General features: G+C 45.2%; 1 protein-coding gene across 1 annotated transcript in view; it reads left to right on the plus strand.

The window, feature by feature from the left end:
• LOC143989056 (cytochrome P450 2B4-like) overlaps positions 1-16212 on the plus strand; it is a 43277-nt gene extending 27065 nt beyond the window's left edge. The window contains exons 7-10 of the mRNA XM_077489065.1: positions 2581-2722; positions 9721-9905; positions 13531-13672; positions 14554-16212. Coding sequence (XP_077345191.1) covers positions 2581-2722; positions 9721-9905; positions 13531-13672; positions 14554-14732 — 648 coding nt within the window. The 3' untranslated portion in view covers positions 14733-16212. The remainder of the gene's footprint in view (positions 1-2580; positions 2723-9720; positions 9906-13530; positions 13673-14553) is intronic.
• Positions 16213-16565: the final 353 nt, after the last annotated feature.

Here is a 16565-nt window from a genome sequence, read left to right on the forward strand (position 1 = left end):
CGGGGGGCTTATCGGAATCTTCGCCCTTCGTTATATAAGAAGTGCCAGAAGAACAGAATCGTCACACGGCGGAAGACTCCCACTGAGGCGGATTGTGTGGGCAGAGCAAGATGCAGGATGAGAAGAGCGGAGAAAGAAGAAGATGGAGAAGAATAATATGGAAGAAGAAGAACACCGAAGGAAGACCAGAAAAAAAGATGGAAAAAGAAGTGGAAAGAAGAAGAAATTAATAAAGGACTTGTCAAAAACCGTCTCTTGTGTTTTTTAACCCTTTCGTCACTTTTTGTGGGAAATGGAAGAGGTACATTTGTACCCATTACCAATTCACACAGGGGGGCCGGGATTTTGGGGTCCCCTTGTTAAAGGGGGCTTCCAGATTCCTATAAGCCCCCCACCCGCAGACCCCCACAACCACCGGGCAAGGTTTGTGGGGATGAGGCCCTTCACCCCATATACACATGGGGACAAGGTGCTTTGGGGGGGGCGCTACCCCAAAGCAACCTCCCAATGTTGAGGGCATGTGGCCTGTGACGGTTCAGGAGGGGGGTGCTCTCTCGTCCCCCCTCTTTTCCTGCAGTCTGCCAGTCCATTTTTTTTTTAATTTTGGTACGGGTAAATCCATACCAGACCTGAAGGGTCTGGTATGGATTCTGAGGGGGACCCCCACGCTTTAAAAAAAAAAAAATTGGAGCAGAGTTCCCCTTAATATCCATACCAGACCTGAAGGGCCTGGTATGGAATTTAGGGGGACCTCCACGCATTTTTTTTTTTACATTTTGGTTCGGGGTTCCCCTGTGAGGAAACTCCATGCCGTTTTTTTATCAATGAACTTTTTATGTGTATTGTCGGACCGATGGTATGAAATTTAAAGGAATATTACACTTTTATTGTTTCACTTTAAGCATTATTAAAATCACTGCTCCCCAAAAAACTGCAGTTTTTAAAACTTTTTTTGCATTGATACGTGTCCCCCGGGGCAGGACTCAGGTCCCCAAACACTTTTTATGACAATACCATGCATATAAGTGTAGCACTAACCCCCGTAGGAGCTGCTGGTTTTATTTGGGCTTACCGTTACCTCACCTGCTTGCCTCTCTGTCACAGGGGTCCCGTTGGAAAGTAGCCCTGATGTTGAATCCGACACCTTTTTTTTAACATTTATTCAGGATAAGCACAAAAGTCCTTCAATAGAGGGTCAGAGGATAAAGGGGGAGTTCAGGCACCTAGTAATTTTGGGTTAGAGGTATTGGTCAGATCCAGAGGACAAACAGCTCCACAGACTGAATCCAGCAACCATCTGATAGGCCCCTCTAACTTGACCTAGCATCCGATGAGATGCTTAACAAAGTCTCTGCCACAGACTTGTCAATTAAACTTAAGAAATATTGAGAGTTTAGAAGAACTACCATACAATACCAGATTCTTTCAGCTGACCTGGCGATACTGTATGGGTGTTGATCCAGGTTGCGTCCTCCAACTGAGTTTCCATGCTCCTCCAGCCCCTGCCCCCCACTCCCCTTCTTTGTACGTCACTCACCTAGACGAATGACACGCACTGCCCTCCCTTTGCCTCCTGGGATATGTCTCATGCATAATGATCCATTGAGAAATAAGGAGGGGGTAGGGCTAGAGGTGAAAGGTGAACCTGGAAGAGCCTCGCAATGACACTATATAAGAAGTAGGCGGCACAGGACCAAGCAGGGCAGAATTCTGAGAAGAAATCTGTAAAACACCACTGTATCCACCATGCAGATGAGTTCCAGACCATCAAAAAAGGTAGACAGAGGTTAGAAAAAAAAACTGTTGGGGGGGGGGGAGGGGGTGGAGATCCCCTTAAAAGTGATTCTAAAGGCTGAAGATTTTTTACCTTCATGCATTTTATGCATGAAGGTTAAAAAACATTCTGTGTGTAGTCATCCCCCACAGCCCCCCAATACTTACCTCTTCCCGATCTCGATCCAGTGATGTGCATGAGAGCAGCTGCTCTTCCAGCTCTCTTCCTCCTCATTGGCTCAGACACAGCAGTGGAAGCCACTGGCTCCCGCTGCTGTAAATTACAGCTAGCGAGGAGGGAACAGGGAGCAGGGCTGAGCCCCACACTTTGTATCTTTTGAGCACACACAGCGAGGTTTGGGAGCGAGCATGCATGAGTGCCCTTATAGCAAGCAGCTTGCTATAGGGGCACATAGTGGGAAGAGGAGCCAGAAGTTCCAGCAGGGGACCTAAGAAGAGGAGGATCAGGGCTGCTCTGTACAAAACCATTACACAGGGCAGAAAAGTATAACATGTTATTTTATTTATTTCTTGTGACCTTTAGTATCATTTTAATAATACATTATACATTTTATAAAGGACTGAAAATTAATGAATGGTGTTTCAAGGCTAAATCTATAAATACTGAGAACTTACTAGTTAATAACATAAGTTATCCCTACCACCATAAAAAAATATAGATAGTTATTGGACAACTCTGGTTTCATTAGTACATAAACACATGCCCTCATGAACCCTTAGTTAAAAGGGAATTAATTATGGCCATAAAAAATTAATTCAATCATTATTCATTTTACTTTTTCCTAGGGAAAATCAGAATCCTCTCAGTATTTTCATAATGATAACTTAATTGCTCTAGTGAATGATCTTTTTGTTGCCGGAATGGAGACAACCACCACCACTATGAGATGGGCAATACTGCTAATGATGAAATATCCAGAAATACAAAGTAAGAAATCAAATTTTTAAATAATTTCATTTGTTCCCGAAATACTATACATAATTAAAGCTCATCACTAGGCAAAAAACGAACTCCCCTACCACCCCCTGTCACCCATTCAGCTGTGATGTTTATTTTTTTTTCCTACCTTGTACAGCAAGTGTTGCATCTCGCTCCTCAAAGGTCTTCTCGCTGTGACATCACTGCTGACTCCTCTTCTGACTCCTGATTCCTCTTCTGAACTCTGAGAAGACTTCTTCTCTGGATAGCCAAAGTTTCCACATTATGTAGACAGTGATGTGGATGCCCAAAGAAGAACAGTGCCTCCCGTAATCAAAAGATGCACGTTTATTCTATTCCCTGAATTCAAGAATAAACCCCATCACCTATTATCTTTTTAGTACCAATAGTTTCACAGATTATTATTATTATTATTATTATTCAGGATTTATATAGCGCCAACAGTTTGCGCAGCGCTTTACAATATGAGGGCAGACAGTACACTTACAATACAAATCAATACAGGAGGGATCAGAGGGCCCTGCTCGTTAGAGCTTACAATCTAGAAGGGAGGGTCAAGTTGAAACAAAAAGGTAATAACTGTGGGGGATGAGCTGATGGAGAAAATGAAAATACAATTAGGTGTGGGTGGGGTAGGCTTCTCTGAAGAGAAGTGTTTTCAGGGATCGTCTAAAAGCTAATAAAGTAGGAGATAAGCGGACAGATTGGGGTAAGGCATTCCATAGGATTGGGGAGGCTTTGGAAAAGTCCTGGAGGCGAGTATGGGAGGAGGTGATGAGGGAGCTAGAGAGCAGGAGGTCTTGAGAGGAACGAAGAGGACGAGAAGGTTGGTATTTAGAGACTAAGCTAGTGATGTAGCTGGGGGCAGAGTTGTGGATGGCTTTGTATGTAATTGTTAGTATTTTGAATTTAATTCTTTGGTTGAGCGGAAGCCAGTGGAGGGATTGACAGAGAGGAGTAGCAGACACCGAGCGATTGGTAAGGTGGATGAGTCTGGCAGCGGCATTCATAATGGATTGAAGAGGTGATAGACTATGTAGAGGTAAGCCAATGAGAAGGGAGTTGCAGTAGTCAAGGCGAGAGATGACAAGCGAGTGAATTAAGAGCTTTGTTGTCTCATTGGTTAGAAAGGGGCGTATTTTGGCGATGTTGCGGAGGTTGAGGCGGCAGGATTTGGACAGTGATTGGATGTGTTGCTTGAAGGAGAGTTCAGAGTCCAGGACTACACCTAGAACCTTGGCATGAGGGGATGGGCTTATGGTTGTGGCATCAATTTTGACAGTGAGATTAGGGGAAGGGGCATATGGGGGAGGAAAAATTATAAGTTCGGTTTTGGATAGATTGATTTTGAGGAAGTGGTGTGACATCCAGACTGATATATCTGATAGTAAATTAGTGATACGTGAGGAGACAGAGGGAGTGAGCTGAGGGGTAGAGAAATAGATTTGGGTGTCGTCAGCATAGAGGTGGTATTGGAAGCCGTGGGAGGCTATCAGTTGACCCAGGGAGGAGGTATAGATTGAAAATAGGAGTGGTCCAAGTACAGAACCTTGGGGGACCCCAACAGAGAAAGGAAGAGGGGAGGAGGAAGTAGAGTTGTAAGAAACGCTAAAGGTGCGGTTGGATAAGTAGGAAGAGAACCATCGTAGAGTACGGTCACGGAGACCAAAGGTGTGGAGTTTTTTGAGAAGGAGGGGGTGGTCAACCATATCAAAGGCAGCAGAGAGGTCCAGGAGGAGGAGTACAGAATAATGTCGTTTGGTTTTGGCCGTTAGTAGATCGTTTGTTAGTTTTAGGAGAGCAGTTTCTGTGGAGTGTTGAGGACGAAATCCAGACTGAAGGGGATCAAGAAGGCTATTATCAGCAAGGTGGTCACTCAGTCGGTTGTAAACCAGACGTTCGAGTAGTTTGGATAAAAAGGGGAGCAAGGAGATGGGGCGTAGGTTGTTTGGATTGGATGGGTCCAGTGAGGGTTTTTTAAGTATGGGTTTGACAAGTGCATGTTTTAGAGAGTTGGGGAAGATGCCAGAAGAGAGGGAGAGATTGAAGATGTGAGTTAGAGAGTGTAGCATAGAGTCAGAGGGTGAACGCAGCATTTGCGAGGGAACAGGATCCAGAGGGCAGGTGGTAAGGTGGACATTACCAAGTAGTTTAGCAACTTCGTCTATAGTGGTGGGGTTGAAAGAGGGAAGTAATGATTGTGCCTGTGGGCATGATGTGTAAAGCGTGGAGGGTATCAGAACAGTAGAAATCTCCACCCGAATCTATACATAAATGACAGAAAGTTTATGGTGTTTGCTCTAATGCTCCATACACACGATCAGATTTTCCACCAACAAATTTTGGATGTGAGCTTGTTGGTGGAAAGTCCGACCGTGTGTATGCTCCATTGAACATTTGTTGTTGGACTTTCCGCCAACAAATATTGACCAGCAGGTTCTCCAATTTTCTACCAATTTTCTACCAACAAATGTTTGTTGTTGGACTTTCCGATCGTGTGTACACAAGTCCATCTGACTTTATGGTGTTTGCTCTAATGCTCCATACACACGATCAGATTTTCCACCATTAGATTTGTTAGCCAGGAAAGCATCTTTTTGTGCAAGCCCAAGCATTCTCGAAATCAAGTATGAGCCGGAGATATAACTGGCGTTCATTATGGAGATATCACGTACGATATTACGTTCGTAATTGTTGGCCAACATTTGTGTGACTGTGTATGCAAGACAAGTTGTAACCAACATCCTTCAAACAAAAAATACATGGTTTTGTTGACGGAAAGTCCAATAGTGTGTATGGGGCATAAGACGGTTCATTTCTGTTTTATAAATGTTGAAAGGGTTGCCTTAACCACTTTCAGACCGGACCATTTTGCTGGTAAATGACCAGAGGTCTTTTTACACTTTGGCACTGCGCTGCTTTAACTGGTAATTGCGCGGTCATGCAATGTTGTACCCAAACAAAATTTGCGTCCTTTTCTTCCCACAAATAGAGCTTTCTTTTGATGGTATTTGATTGCCTCTGCGATTTTTATTTTTTGCGATATAAACGTAAAAAGACCGCAAATTTTGAAAAAAAATGATATTTTCTACTTTTTGTTATTAGAAAAATCCAATAAACTCAATTTTAGTCATACATTTAGGCCAAAATGTATTCAGCCACATGTCTTTGGTAAAAAAAAAGTCAATAATTGTATATTTATTGGTTTGCGCAAAAGTTGTCACATCTACAAACTAAGGTACGTTTTCTGGAATTTACGCAGCTTTTAGTTTACGACTGCCTATCTCATTTCTTGAGGTGCTAAAATGGCAGGGCAGTACAAAACCCCCCCAAATGACCCCATTTTGGAAAGTAGACCCCCTAAGGAAATTGATAAGAGGCATGTTGAGCCCATTGAATATTTTATTTTTTTGCCTCAAGCGATTGAATAATGACAAAAAAAAATTTTTTATTTTTTTTTTACACAAAGTTGTCACTAAATGATATATTGCTCACACATGCTATGGGCGTATGTGAAATGACACCCCAAAATAAATTCTGCTGCTTCTCCTGAGTACGGGGATACCACATATGTGGGACTTTTTGGGAGCCTAGCCGCGTACGGGGCCCCGAAAACCAAGCACCGCCTTCAGGCTTTCTAAGGGCGTAAATTTTTGAGTTCACTTCTCACTACCTATTACAGTTTTGAAGGCCATAAAATGCCAAGATGGCACAAAACCCCCACAAATGACCCCATTTTAGAAAGTAGACACCCCAAGCTATTTGCTGAGAGGCATGTTGAGTTCATGGAATATTTTATATTTTGCCACAAGTTGCGGGAAAATTACAAACTTTTTTTTTTTTTTTTTTTTTTCACAAAGTTGTCACTAAATGATATATTGCTCACACATGCCATGGGCATATGTGAAATGACACCCCAAAATAAATTCTGCTGCTTCTCCTGAGTACGGGGATACCACATATGTGGGACTTTTTGGGAGCCTAGCCGCGTACGGGGCCCCGAAAACCAAGCACCGCCTTCAGGCTTTCTAAGGGCGTAAATATTTGACTTCACTCCTCACTACCTATTACAGTTTTGAAGGCCATAAAATGCCAAGATGGCACAAAACCCCCACAAATGACCCCATTTTAGAAAGTAGACACCCCAAGCTATTTGCTGAGAGGCATGTTGAGTCCATGGAATATTTTATATTTTGCCACAAGTTGCGGGAAAATTACAAACTTTTTTTTTTTTTTTTTTTTTTCACAAAGTTGTCACTAAATGATATATTGCTCACGCATGCCATGGGCATATGTGAAATGACACCCCAAAATAAATTCTGCTGCTTCTCCTGAGTACGGGGATACCACATATGTGGGACTTTTTGGGAGCCTAGCCGCGTACGGGGCCCCGAAAACCAAGCACCGCCTTCAGGCTTTCTAAGGGCGTTACAGTTTTGAAGGCCATAAAATGCCAAGATGGCACAAACCCCCCCCAAATGACCCCATTTTGGAAAGTAGACACCCCTAAATTTAGGGGTACACTAGTGAGACTAGGTAATAAATGGCGGGTGCCCTGAAACTATAAAAAAATAACTAACCAACCAGCGTCACCTGTAACAGTTATATGGTGATCACTGGTGAAAGGGTTAACTAGGGGGCAATCAGGGGGCTTTATGCGGTAGTATATGGGGGTCCCTGGCGCTATAAAAAGCTGCGGCGAACCTAAATACCTACCTGCCTAACTAGCGTCACCTGTGACACTAATACAGCGATCAGAAAAACGATCGCTTATTAGGCTGGGTTCACACTGGAGCGATGCGGGAACGCCACGAATGCGCGGCGGGTTCCCGCATCGCATGCCTCCCGGCGGCAGTTCACACTGCCCTATGCGAACTGCTGGGAGTGTCAGTGAAATGTTACTGACACCCCCAGATCAGTTCGCATATCGCAGTGCGATCTGCAAACTCGGATCGCATGGTGTGAACACCCATGCGATCCGATTCTGCTGCGGGCCAAAAAAAGGGTCCCGTGCGAATTTGCGGCGGGTGCGGCGGGTGTGGCGGGTGCGGCGAATGGCTGAACTCGAATCGCACAGAGATCGGATGTGATTTGCACTGCAGTGCGGTGCGAATCACATCCGTTCTCAAACCGCTGCAATCTGAACCCAGCCTTAGTGACACTGGCGACGGGGGGTGATCACGGGGTTAAACCTTTATTGGGGGGGTTAGGGGGGTACCTTAGAACTAAAGGGGGCTAACCCTAACTGCCCTAACAGTTATTAGTCACAAATGACACCCGCCGGGTGATCAGGGGGTTAAACCTTTATTAGGTAATAAATGGCGGGTGCCCTGAAACTATAAAAAAATAACTAACCAACCAGCGTCACCTGTAACAGTTATATGGTGATCACTGGTGAAAGGGTTAACTAGGGGGCAATCAGGGGGCTTTATGCGGTAGTATATGGGGGTCCCTGGCGCTATAAAAAGCTGCGGCGAACCTAAATACCTACCTGCCTAACTAGCGTCACCTGTGACACTAATACGGCGATCAGAAAAATGATCGCTTATTAGGCTGGGTTCACACTGGAGCGATGCGGAAACGCCGCGAATCCGCGGCGGGTTCCCGCATCGCATGCCTCCCGGCGGCAGTTCACACTGCCCTATGCGGACTGCTGGGAGTGTCAGTGAAATGTTACTGACACCCCCAGATCAGTTCGCATATCGCAGTGCGATCTGCAAACTCGGATCGCATGGTGTGAACACCCATGCGATCCGATTCTGCTGCGGGCCAAAAAAAGGGTCCCGTGCGAATTTGCGGCGGGTGCGGCGGGTGTGGCGGGTGCGGCGGGTGCGGCGAATGGCTGAACTCGAATCGCACAGAGATCGGATGTGATTTGCACTGCAGTGCGGTGCGAATCACATTCGTTCTCATAAACCGCTGCAATGTGAACCCAGCCTTAGTGACACTGGCGACGGGGGGTGATCACGGGGTTAAACCTTTATTGGGGGGGTTAGGGGGGTACATTAGAACTAAAGGGGGCTAACTCTAACTGCCCTAACAGTTATTACAGTCACAAATGACACCAATGCAAAAAAAAAAAAAAAAAAAAAAAATGACATTGGTGTCACTGTGACTGGGGGGCAGGGGTAATTGGGGGGGTGATCGGGGGGTAAAGGGGGGGTGTGAGTGTGCCTGGCATGTTCTACTGTGTGTGTAGAGTGTTGGTGCAACTCACCGATCCGCTCTCCTCCGTGTCGGAACGGAAAATACCGACACGGAGGAGAGAATACATCACTTCCTCTCCTGTGTTTACATTACAGGAGAGGAAGTGATGTCACGGGGGATTTCCATTCGTCGAGAGCGATCGCGAGGGGGTGGCCATGAATGAATGGCCGCCCCCTCATCCCGGATCGCTCTCGAAGAAATGCCGACCGCCGCAGGCACCGGGGGGGGGCCCGATCGGGCCCCCCACCCGCGGGCAGGCAGGGACTTATATATACGCCCATATGCCTGCCCGTGCCATTCTGCCGACGTATATCGTCGTGCGGCGGTCGGCAAGTGGTTAAAGAAATGTGCAGATTGCTGTTTCTGATGTTGCCTTCTAAAAATACTGTTTTAGTGGCAGAAATGCTAGCTCCATGGCTTCAGTATTTTGAGTTACTGACCCAGAATGACTCATTAAATAGTCTGTCTAGTGGTGGTTTCCTCTTAGGATTCAGAATAGGAATCTCAGACGTGACATCAGAGCAAGGGGATGATTGGTGACTGGATTACCTATCTCCCACAATTTGAAATGGTGCAGGTAAGGAATCTGGAGGGTGGACTTAAGTTAGTAAAATATGCTTTGGAAAGTATGAAAAAAAATGTGTAGGATGTGTGAGAGAGCTATAGGAAAGAGATACATTTTTGCCCGGAGACGAGTTGACATTTTCCTAAATGGAAAACATATGCAACAGAAAATAATTATCATGCAATTTCATTTAAAAAGTATCTCTTCTTGGCAGAGAAAGTTCAAGATGAAATTGATAGCGTTATCGGCATGACTCCACCTCAAGCAGAGCATAGGAAGAAAATGCCATATACTGATGCCGTAATTCATGAGATCCAGAGGTTTGGTGATATTGTACCCGAAGGGGCTCCACATGAATCTATTCAAGATGTCACATTTAGAGGATATTTCATTCCCAAGGTGACTACGTTTTATTTTATATTGCAACATTCAATAGCTGTTAGTTAAACAATCTATACATGAACCACTGCTCCAAAGTACCTGAAGAGCTCCTTGTATTATAGCTCCAATAGGAGCTGTTACTCAAATTCACATTTACTCTATGCTTTGGTGACAATGTTTTTACCAGCCAGATAGTAAGGGAAAATCTGCGATAGGGGCACACACAAGAATAAACAACAAATATATGTTCTATCCATCCCTTAGGCCGCGTACACACGGGCGGACTGTTCGCCCAACCTTGTCCGCTGAACAGTGTTTGGGCGGACAGTCCGCTCGTGTGTGGGCTTTCAGCGGACAGTTTCAGCGCACAGTTTGACGGACAAAGTCTTTCGAAATTCCGAAAAACTGTCCGCTGAAACTGTGTTTGAGCGAACAGTCCGCCCGTGTGTAGGCTACTTTCGAAATGAGCAAACTGTTCCCGCTCGGAGGAAAGTCTGCTCATTTCGAGCGCGTGTGAAGGTAGGCGGGGCCCGCGACGGAGACGTCGCGGGCTCCGCCGCCTGGAATGGGCTTAAAGGGGAACCCCAACGCCGAAAAAAATCGGCGTGGGGGTTCCCCCAAAGTCCACAACAGACCCTTGTCCGAGCACGCTACCCGGCCGGCCAGGAAAGGGGGGCGAGCGAGCGCGCCCCCCCTCCTGAGCCGTACCAGGCCGCGTGCCCTCAACATGGGGGGTGCCTTGGGGAAGGGGGGGCCGCGCGGCCCCCCCACCCCAAAGCACCTTGTCCCCATGTTGATGAGGACAAGGGCCTCTTCCCGACAACCCTGGCCGTTGGTTGTCGGGGTCTGCGGGCGGGGGGCTTATCGGAATCCGGGAGCCCCCTTTAAGAAGGGGGCCCCCGGATACCGGCCCCCCACCCTATGTGAATGAGTATGGGGTACAATGTACCCCTACCCATTCACCTGTGAAATAAAGTACAAAAAAAAACACAACACAGAGAAAAAATATTTTATTGCACAGCTCCGGGGGTCTTCCGTCTTCGGGGGTCTTCTCGCCGGACTCCTCCGCTATCTTCGTGTAGCTCTTTTACTAGCGGAGGAGCCCGGCTTTCTTCCTCCCCGCCGCCGGCCTCTTCTCCCGACTTCGGGGGTCTTGTCCCCCTCTTCGGTTCTTCTGCCGGGCCACCGCACCTTCTTGTAGCTCTTTTACAGGCGGTGGCCCGGTCTTCTGTCGCCGCTGTCGCCGTCGCCGCCTTCCGTTCTTCTTCTTCTTCTTCTTGTTCTTCTTCTTCTTCCCCAGGAGATGTTGACACGTCGCTCTCTCCGGCCGGAATGCCAGAGCCGCGCTGTGCGGTCACTTATATAGTGACAATGGGGCGGTGTCACATGGTATATGTCACATGGGTTGGTCACATGGGTTGATGTCACATGGGGACTATGACATCGTAAGGGGGCGGGGTCACCATGTGACCAACCCATGTGACATATACCATGTGACACCGCCCCATTGTCACTATATAAGTGACCGCACAGCGCGGCTCTGGCATTCCGGCCGGAGAGAGCGACGTGTCAACATCTCCTGGGGAAGAAGAAGAAGAAGAAGAAGAAGAACGGAAGGCGGCGACGGCGACAGCGGCGACAGAAGACCGGGCCACCGCCTGTAAAAGAGCTACAAGAAGGCGCGGTGGCCCGGCAGAAGAACCGAAGGCGGCGACAGAAGAACGGAAGGCAGCGGCGACAGAAGACCGGGCCACCGCCTGCAAAAGAGCTACAAGAAGGCGCGGTGGCCCGGCAGAAGAACCGAAGAGGGGGACAAGACCCCCGAAGTCGGGAGAAGAGGCCGGCGGCGGCGAGGAAGAAAGCCGGGCTCCTCCGCTAGTAAAAGAGCTACACGAAGATAGCGGAGGAGTCCGGCGAGAAGACCCCCGAAGACGGAAGACCCCCGGAGCTGTGCAATAAAATATTTTTTCTCTGTGTTGTGTTTTTTTTTGTACTTTATTTCACAGGTGAATGGGTAGGGGTACATTGTACCCCATACTCATTCACATAGGGTGGGGGGCCGGTATCCGGGGGCCCCCTTCTTAAAGGGGGCTCCCCGATTCCGATAAGCCCCCCGCCCGCAGACCCCGACAACCAACGGCCAGGGTTGTCGGGAAGAGGCCCTTGTCCTCATCAACATGGGGACAAGGTGCTTTGGGGTGGGGGGGCCACGTGGCCCCCCCTTCCCCAAGGCACCCCCCCATGTTGAGGGCACGCGGCCTGGTACGGCTCAGGAGGGGGGGCGCGCTCGCTCGCCCCCCTTTCCTGGCCGGCCGGGTAGCGTGCTCGGACAAGGGTCTGTTGTGGACTTTGGGGGAACCCCCACGCCGATTTTTTTCGGCGTTGGGGTTCCCCTTTAAGTCCATTCCAGGCGGCGGAGCCCGCGACGTCTCCTTCGCGGGCCCCGCCTACCTGTACACGCGCTCGAAATGGGCGGATTTGCCTCCGCCTTACGTGGGCGAGTCCGTTCATTTCAAAAGTTGAGCGAACTGTTTGGCAAACAGTTCGCTGAAACAGTCCGCTCAAAAAGTGCCGTGTGTGGCCATGTCCGTCCATGCTAATTTTGAGCGGACTGTTTGCCGAAACTGTTTGACAAACAAAGTTGGGCGAACAGTCCGCCCGTGTGTACGCGGCCTTACTCTAAAAAAAAAAATATATATATATATATATATATATATATATAGTATTTCTATTTCTGTCTGTGTTGCTGTTGGAGATTTTGCCCCTCTTTCTGTAAACTGTCACCAGGACAGGAAGTGAAGTCCTGGATCACAAGTAAATCTTGGCAGGGGTTCTGATCCATCCACTCCCTATCCAAAACTCAAAAACTATTTTGACTGGACATGCACAATTAGTGTCTGATATTTTTTGAATGTCAATTGCATTAGCATTAAAGATATGTAAAAATGATACTATAGTTATGAGTAAAGGCTTAACGCTGAACTCTGGGCATATTGTTTTCCAATGCAGTGTGGAGAAAAGATATAATCACCTAATCCTCCATATCCTCCATCCTCCAGCGCAAAGACCAGTCCCTTTGGCTCCTGCCCCCCCTCCCCCCCACGGTCCAGCGGTCTTGTGTGGTGACCGTTCCTGATGTCACCATGCCCGTAGATCAGTTCTGTATGTGAAGACATCAGGAACAGTCCACCGCTAGACGTGGGGAAGTGTTTCTTTCTGGAGGATTGAAGGATCGGGTGTGTATAGGCTCTGTGTTCACCCCTAGAAATTTGCCCAGAGTTGGGCTTGAATCATGTTATCTGACCACTGAAAACTGCCAATGCCTCCCTCAGCATTGCACTATCCATTTCACCAAACACTGCTCTAATCAACTCCACTTTGGGTCCCTTAGCAGTTCTGTTGATTAGAGCCATGCATAGCACAGTCTTACCTTACAGTAACAAATAAAAATTCTTTAACTGGAATTCAACAGATTGCCACAGACCTGAAAATGCAGAACATTGTTTCACAACTCAAATCCCCAGACCATGTTTTTAGGATTTCCTTAATCTTAAACAGATGCTTAATCATTGCCAGCTGGAAATGTATATTATAAATAAAATATACCGTATGTTCGGTTTTTAATTGACATTTATCCTTGCAGGGCACTGCTGTGTTCCCATTGCTGTACTCTGTACTGAAAGATGAAGCTTATTTCAAAAAACCGTTTGATTTTTATCCAGAGCATTTTCTCGATGCAGAAGGAAATTTTAAAAAGAATGAGGCCTTCATTCCATTCTCTATAGGTAAATCTAAAAATATCATGATGATGAGTGAATGTTATTAGGCTATATCCTGTACTGTTCAATGGTTTTTCATTGATTTAAAACAGAAATACTGCATTTAGTCAGTAGATGGCACTAAGTATCATATGAAATGTTCTTTGGCACATCTAGTGGTATTTAGGTATTTTTCATTTTAAATTAATGAAAAACATTCCACAAAGTGCAGAAAATAGCCTAGGATTATTTATTTTGCCCCCTTTGCATAGAATAAATATGCATGCACTTTACTGGTAAAATGTTTTGGATTTTTTTCCCCAATAAATAAAACTCTATGTGTATGATCAGTATTAGAATGATAGAAGAAGAATGTCACTGAATCAGGGCTACAACCTGTTGTTTTCTAACCCTGTAGTCAATGTGAAAGCTTGTTGCAATGGGACTATTGTCATTTAATTATTTATTTATTTATTTGATTATGAATGTATTAATATTTATTATCATTTATTTACACCTGCCGACATCCTTTCTGCTAAAAACAGAGGGATGGGGGTCCATTCCCCATCTGTCTGGTGGATCAGATGGCAGTTGGGTGCAAACGGACAGGCGGTAGATAGGCAGTAGACAGGCCAATAGATAACAGCAGGTCATATCTGCCCTGCATAAGCAGAGGAACGGACATGGACCAGCCATCCACCTACTCAGCTGACATCACAGACAGATTGCCCACTGAGCAGGTGGACTCCACGGAGCCAACCCATGTGTAAGGGCCTTACTTTTAGTTAATTTTATTTTCATGTATGCGTACTTGGCAACATACAGGTGAACAGGTACCCATACAAGAACTAAGCAATACAGTTAAAGCTGACTGCACTCTAAACAACTCTTGTCTTGTCTTTCTCTAGGAAAAAGAAGTTGTGCTGGTGAAACCTTGGCCAAAATGGAGCTTTTCCTTTTCTTTACATCCCTAATGCAGAACTTCACCTTCCAGGCTCCCCCCGGGGCTGAGATAGACCTTGAACCAGCAGAGGCTGGAACCCATGGACCGAAAGCTTACCAACTTTGTGCAATACCTCGCAGCTAATCAGATTATTTAACCAAAATAATATAAAATAATCTCAGCTTAGATAAATCTCATCTAACAAAAAATAACAGAAGCATACATCTCTAACACCTGCCTTATTCATGTTTAACCAGCTGTGGACACTGGAAGTACTACACACGTCCAAAAGCTTTGGATCAACGTTTACAAGCCTCACAGTTGCCAGCAATTCTCTATAGTCAAAATGACAGTTGGAAAATGCTGTCTATATAAAGCAGATGGAAATGGACCATTTGATAAGCATTGTTCAGATGCTAAATAGATAGATGCAAAGTAAAATGTTTATTTTTGGATCTACTCTGCTTCACTCGTTTGTAGACAAAACAGATGTGCCTCCCATGCATGTATGAATGAATGAATGAATGAAATACTTATATAGCGCACAATGCGAACTGAATCGCCTCTATGTATGAAATGTATGATTTCAGTTGAAGCAACCTGACAAGTAAAAGAAAAATAAATAAAATAGGTTCATGCTGTATGTAACCCCTTACTGATCCTTTACCCTAATCAGCCCTAATTAAAGTGGAAGTAAAGGCTAATGTAATTTAGCTTAAAAATGTTGCTTACCCCTGTTCATATCAAGGGGAAGCAACAATAAGGGGAAGCAACAATTTAGACTTATTAGTCTTTGCTTCCTCTTTAACTCCTTCTTCTCCATCTCTACTTAACTATTATTAGTCTTAACTTATTAGTCTTTGCTTCCTCTTTAACTCCTTCTTCCCCTTCTCTACTTAACTATTATTTTCTTGATGTTTTTTTCTATCTTTCTAACCAATATTTAAACTTTTTTTTTTTTTAATTCATGTGTTCATTATGTGTTATATGTCACATAAATAAAGAAAAAAGCCTTTATGTCACTTGTAAATAACTTTTCAATGCATTGTACAAGAATCATAATTCGAGTGTAGCTTTAACAGGGGACAACTTATAGAATAAAATGTATACTTTTTATCTACAACATCAAGTTAGAATATAGTGTTTTTCTTTTTAGTATTGATACTTTTTGTCTGTGGATTAAATATTCAAATAATATGTTTTGCAACATTATTAGCTAATGACAAAGTTATTGCCAAATCAATAGGACCATAGCAGAAATGTAAAAATTGCCCTGGTTCATAGGAAGTGTACAGGTTTAAAATGGTTCAAATTTCACATTGGCAGACATTTTTACCATTCGCCATTGTTATAGTGCAAAACTCAAATGCCAGTGCATGCGTACCTATGAAATAATAATAATAAATATTGCTTTCAGAATTGATGAATTTACTGTCTGACTATACAATGTGAAATTTGTAAGTTAGGTTACGTTGTACATTAATGATACAAAATAACTCAATGATTAATATTCTAGAGAGTCAATGTAGAGCATCTCATCTCATTTCTCAAAACTGAGATACATAATTTCTTTTCAAAACTGTGGGAACAATTAAAATATTTTGTACAAAATACAAAAAAACTACATTTGGTGTCTGGTGTCTCTTTTCTGAGAATTTTGTAAAGGTGTCAGTAAAAATGTATATTGTGCTCTTACCAGAAAACGATTTTTCTTTTCTTACATCAGGGACACAGAGCCGTAGTACTTACTACATGGTTATATCAGCTTATCAGGTGCTGGACACCGGCACGCCCCTTAAGGCGTGAACTTCCTCCATATAACCCCTCCCACTATTGGGAGTCCTCAGTTTTTTCGCCAGTGTCTAAGATGTTGGGCACGTGTAAGGATGTGTGTACTGAGCTCCATGGGCAGTAATCCTTTGATGCGAGCCAGCCATCCTGACCGGATCCATTCTGATGTCTCCGTAATGGACTAAA

The sequence above is a fragment of the Lithobates pipiens genome, unplaced genomic scaffold (assembly GCF_037356315.1).
Source record: "Lithobates pipiens isolate NorthernLeopardFrog02 unplaced genomic scaffold, aLitPip1_a1.2 Scaffold_18, whole genome shotgun sequence".
Classification (NCBI taxonomy): domain Eukaryota; kingdom Metazoa; phylum Chordata; class Amphibia; order Anura; family Ranidae; genus Lithobates; species Lithobates pipiens.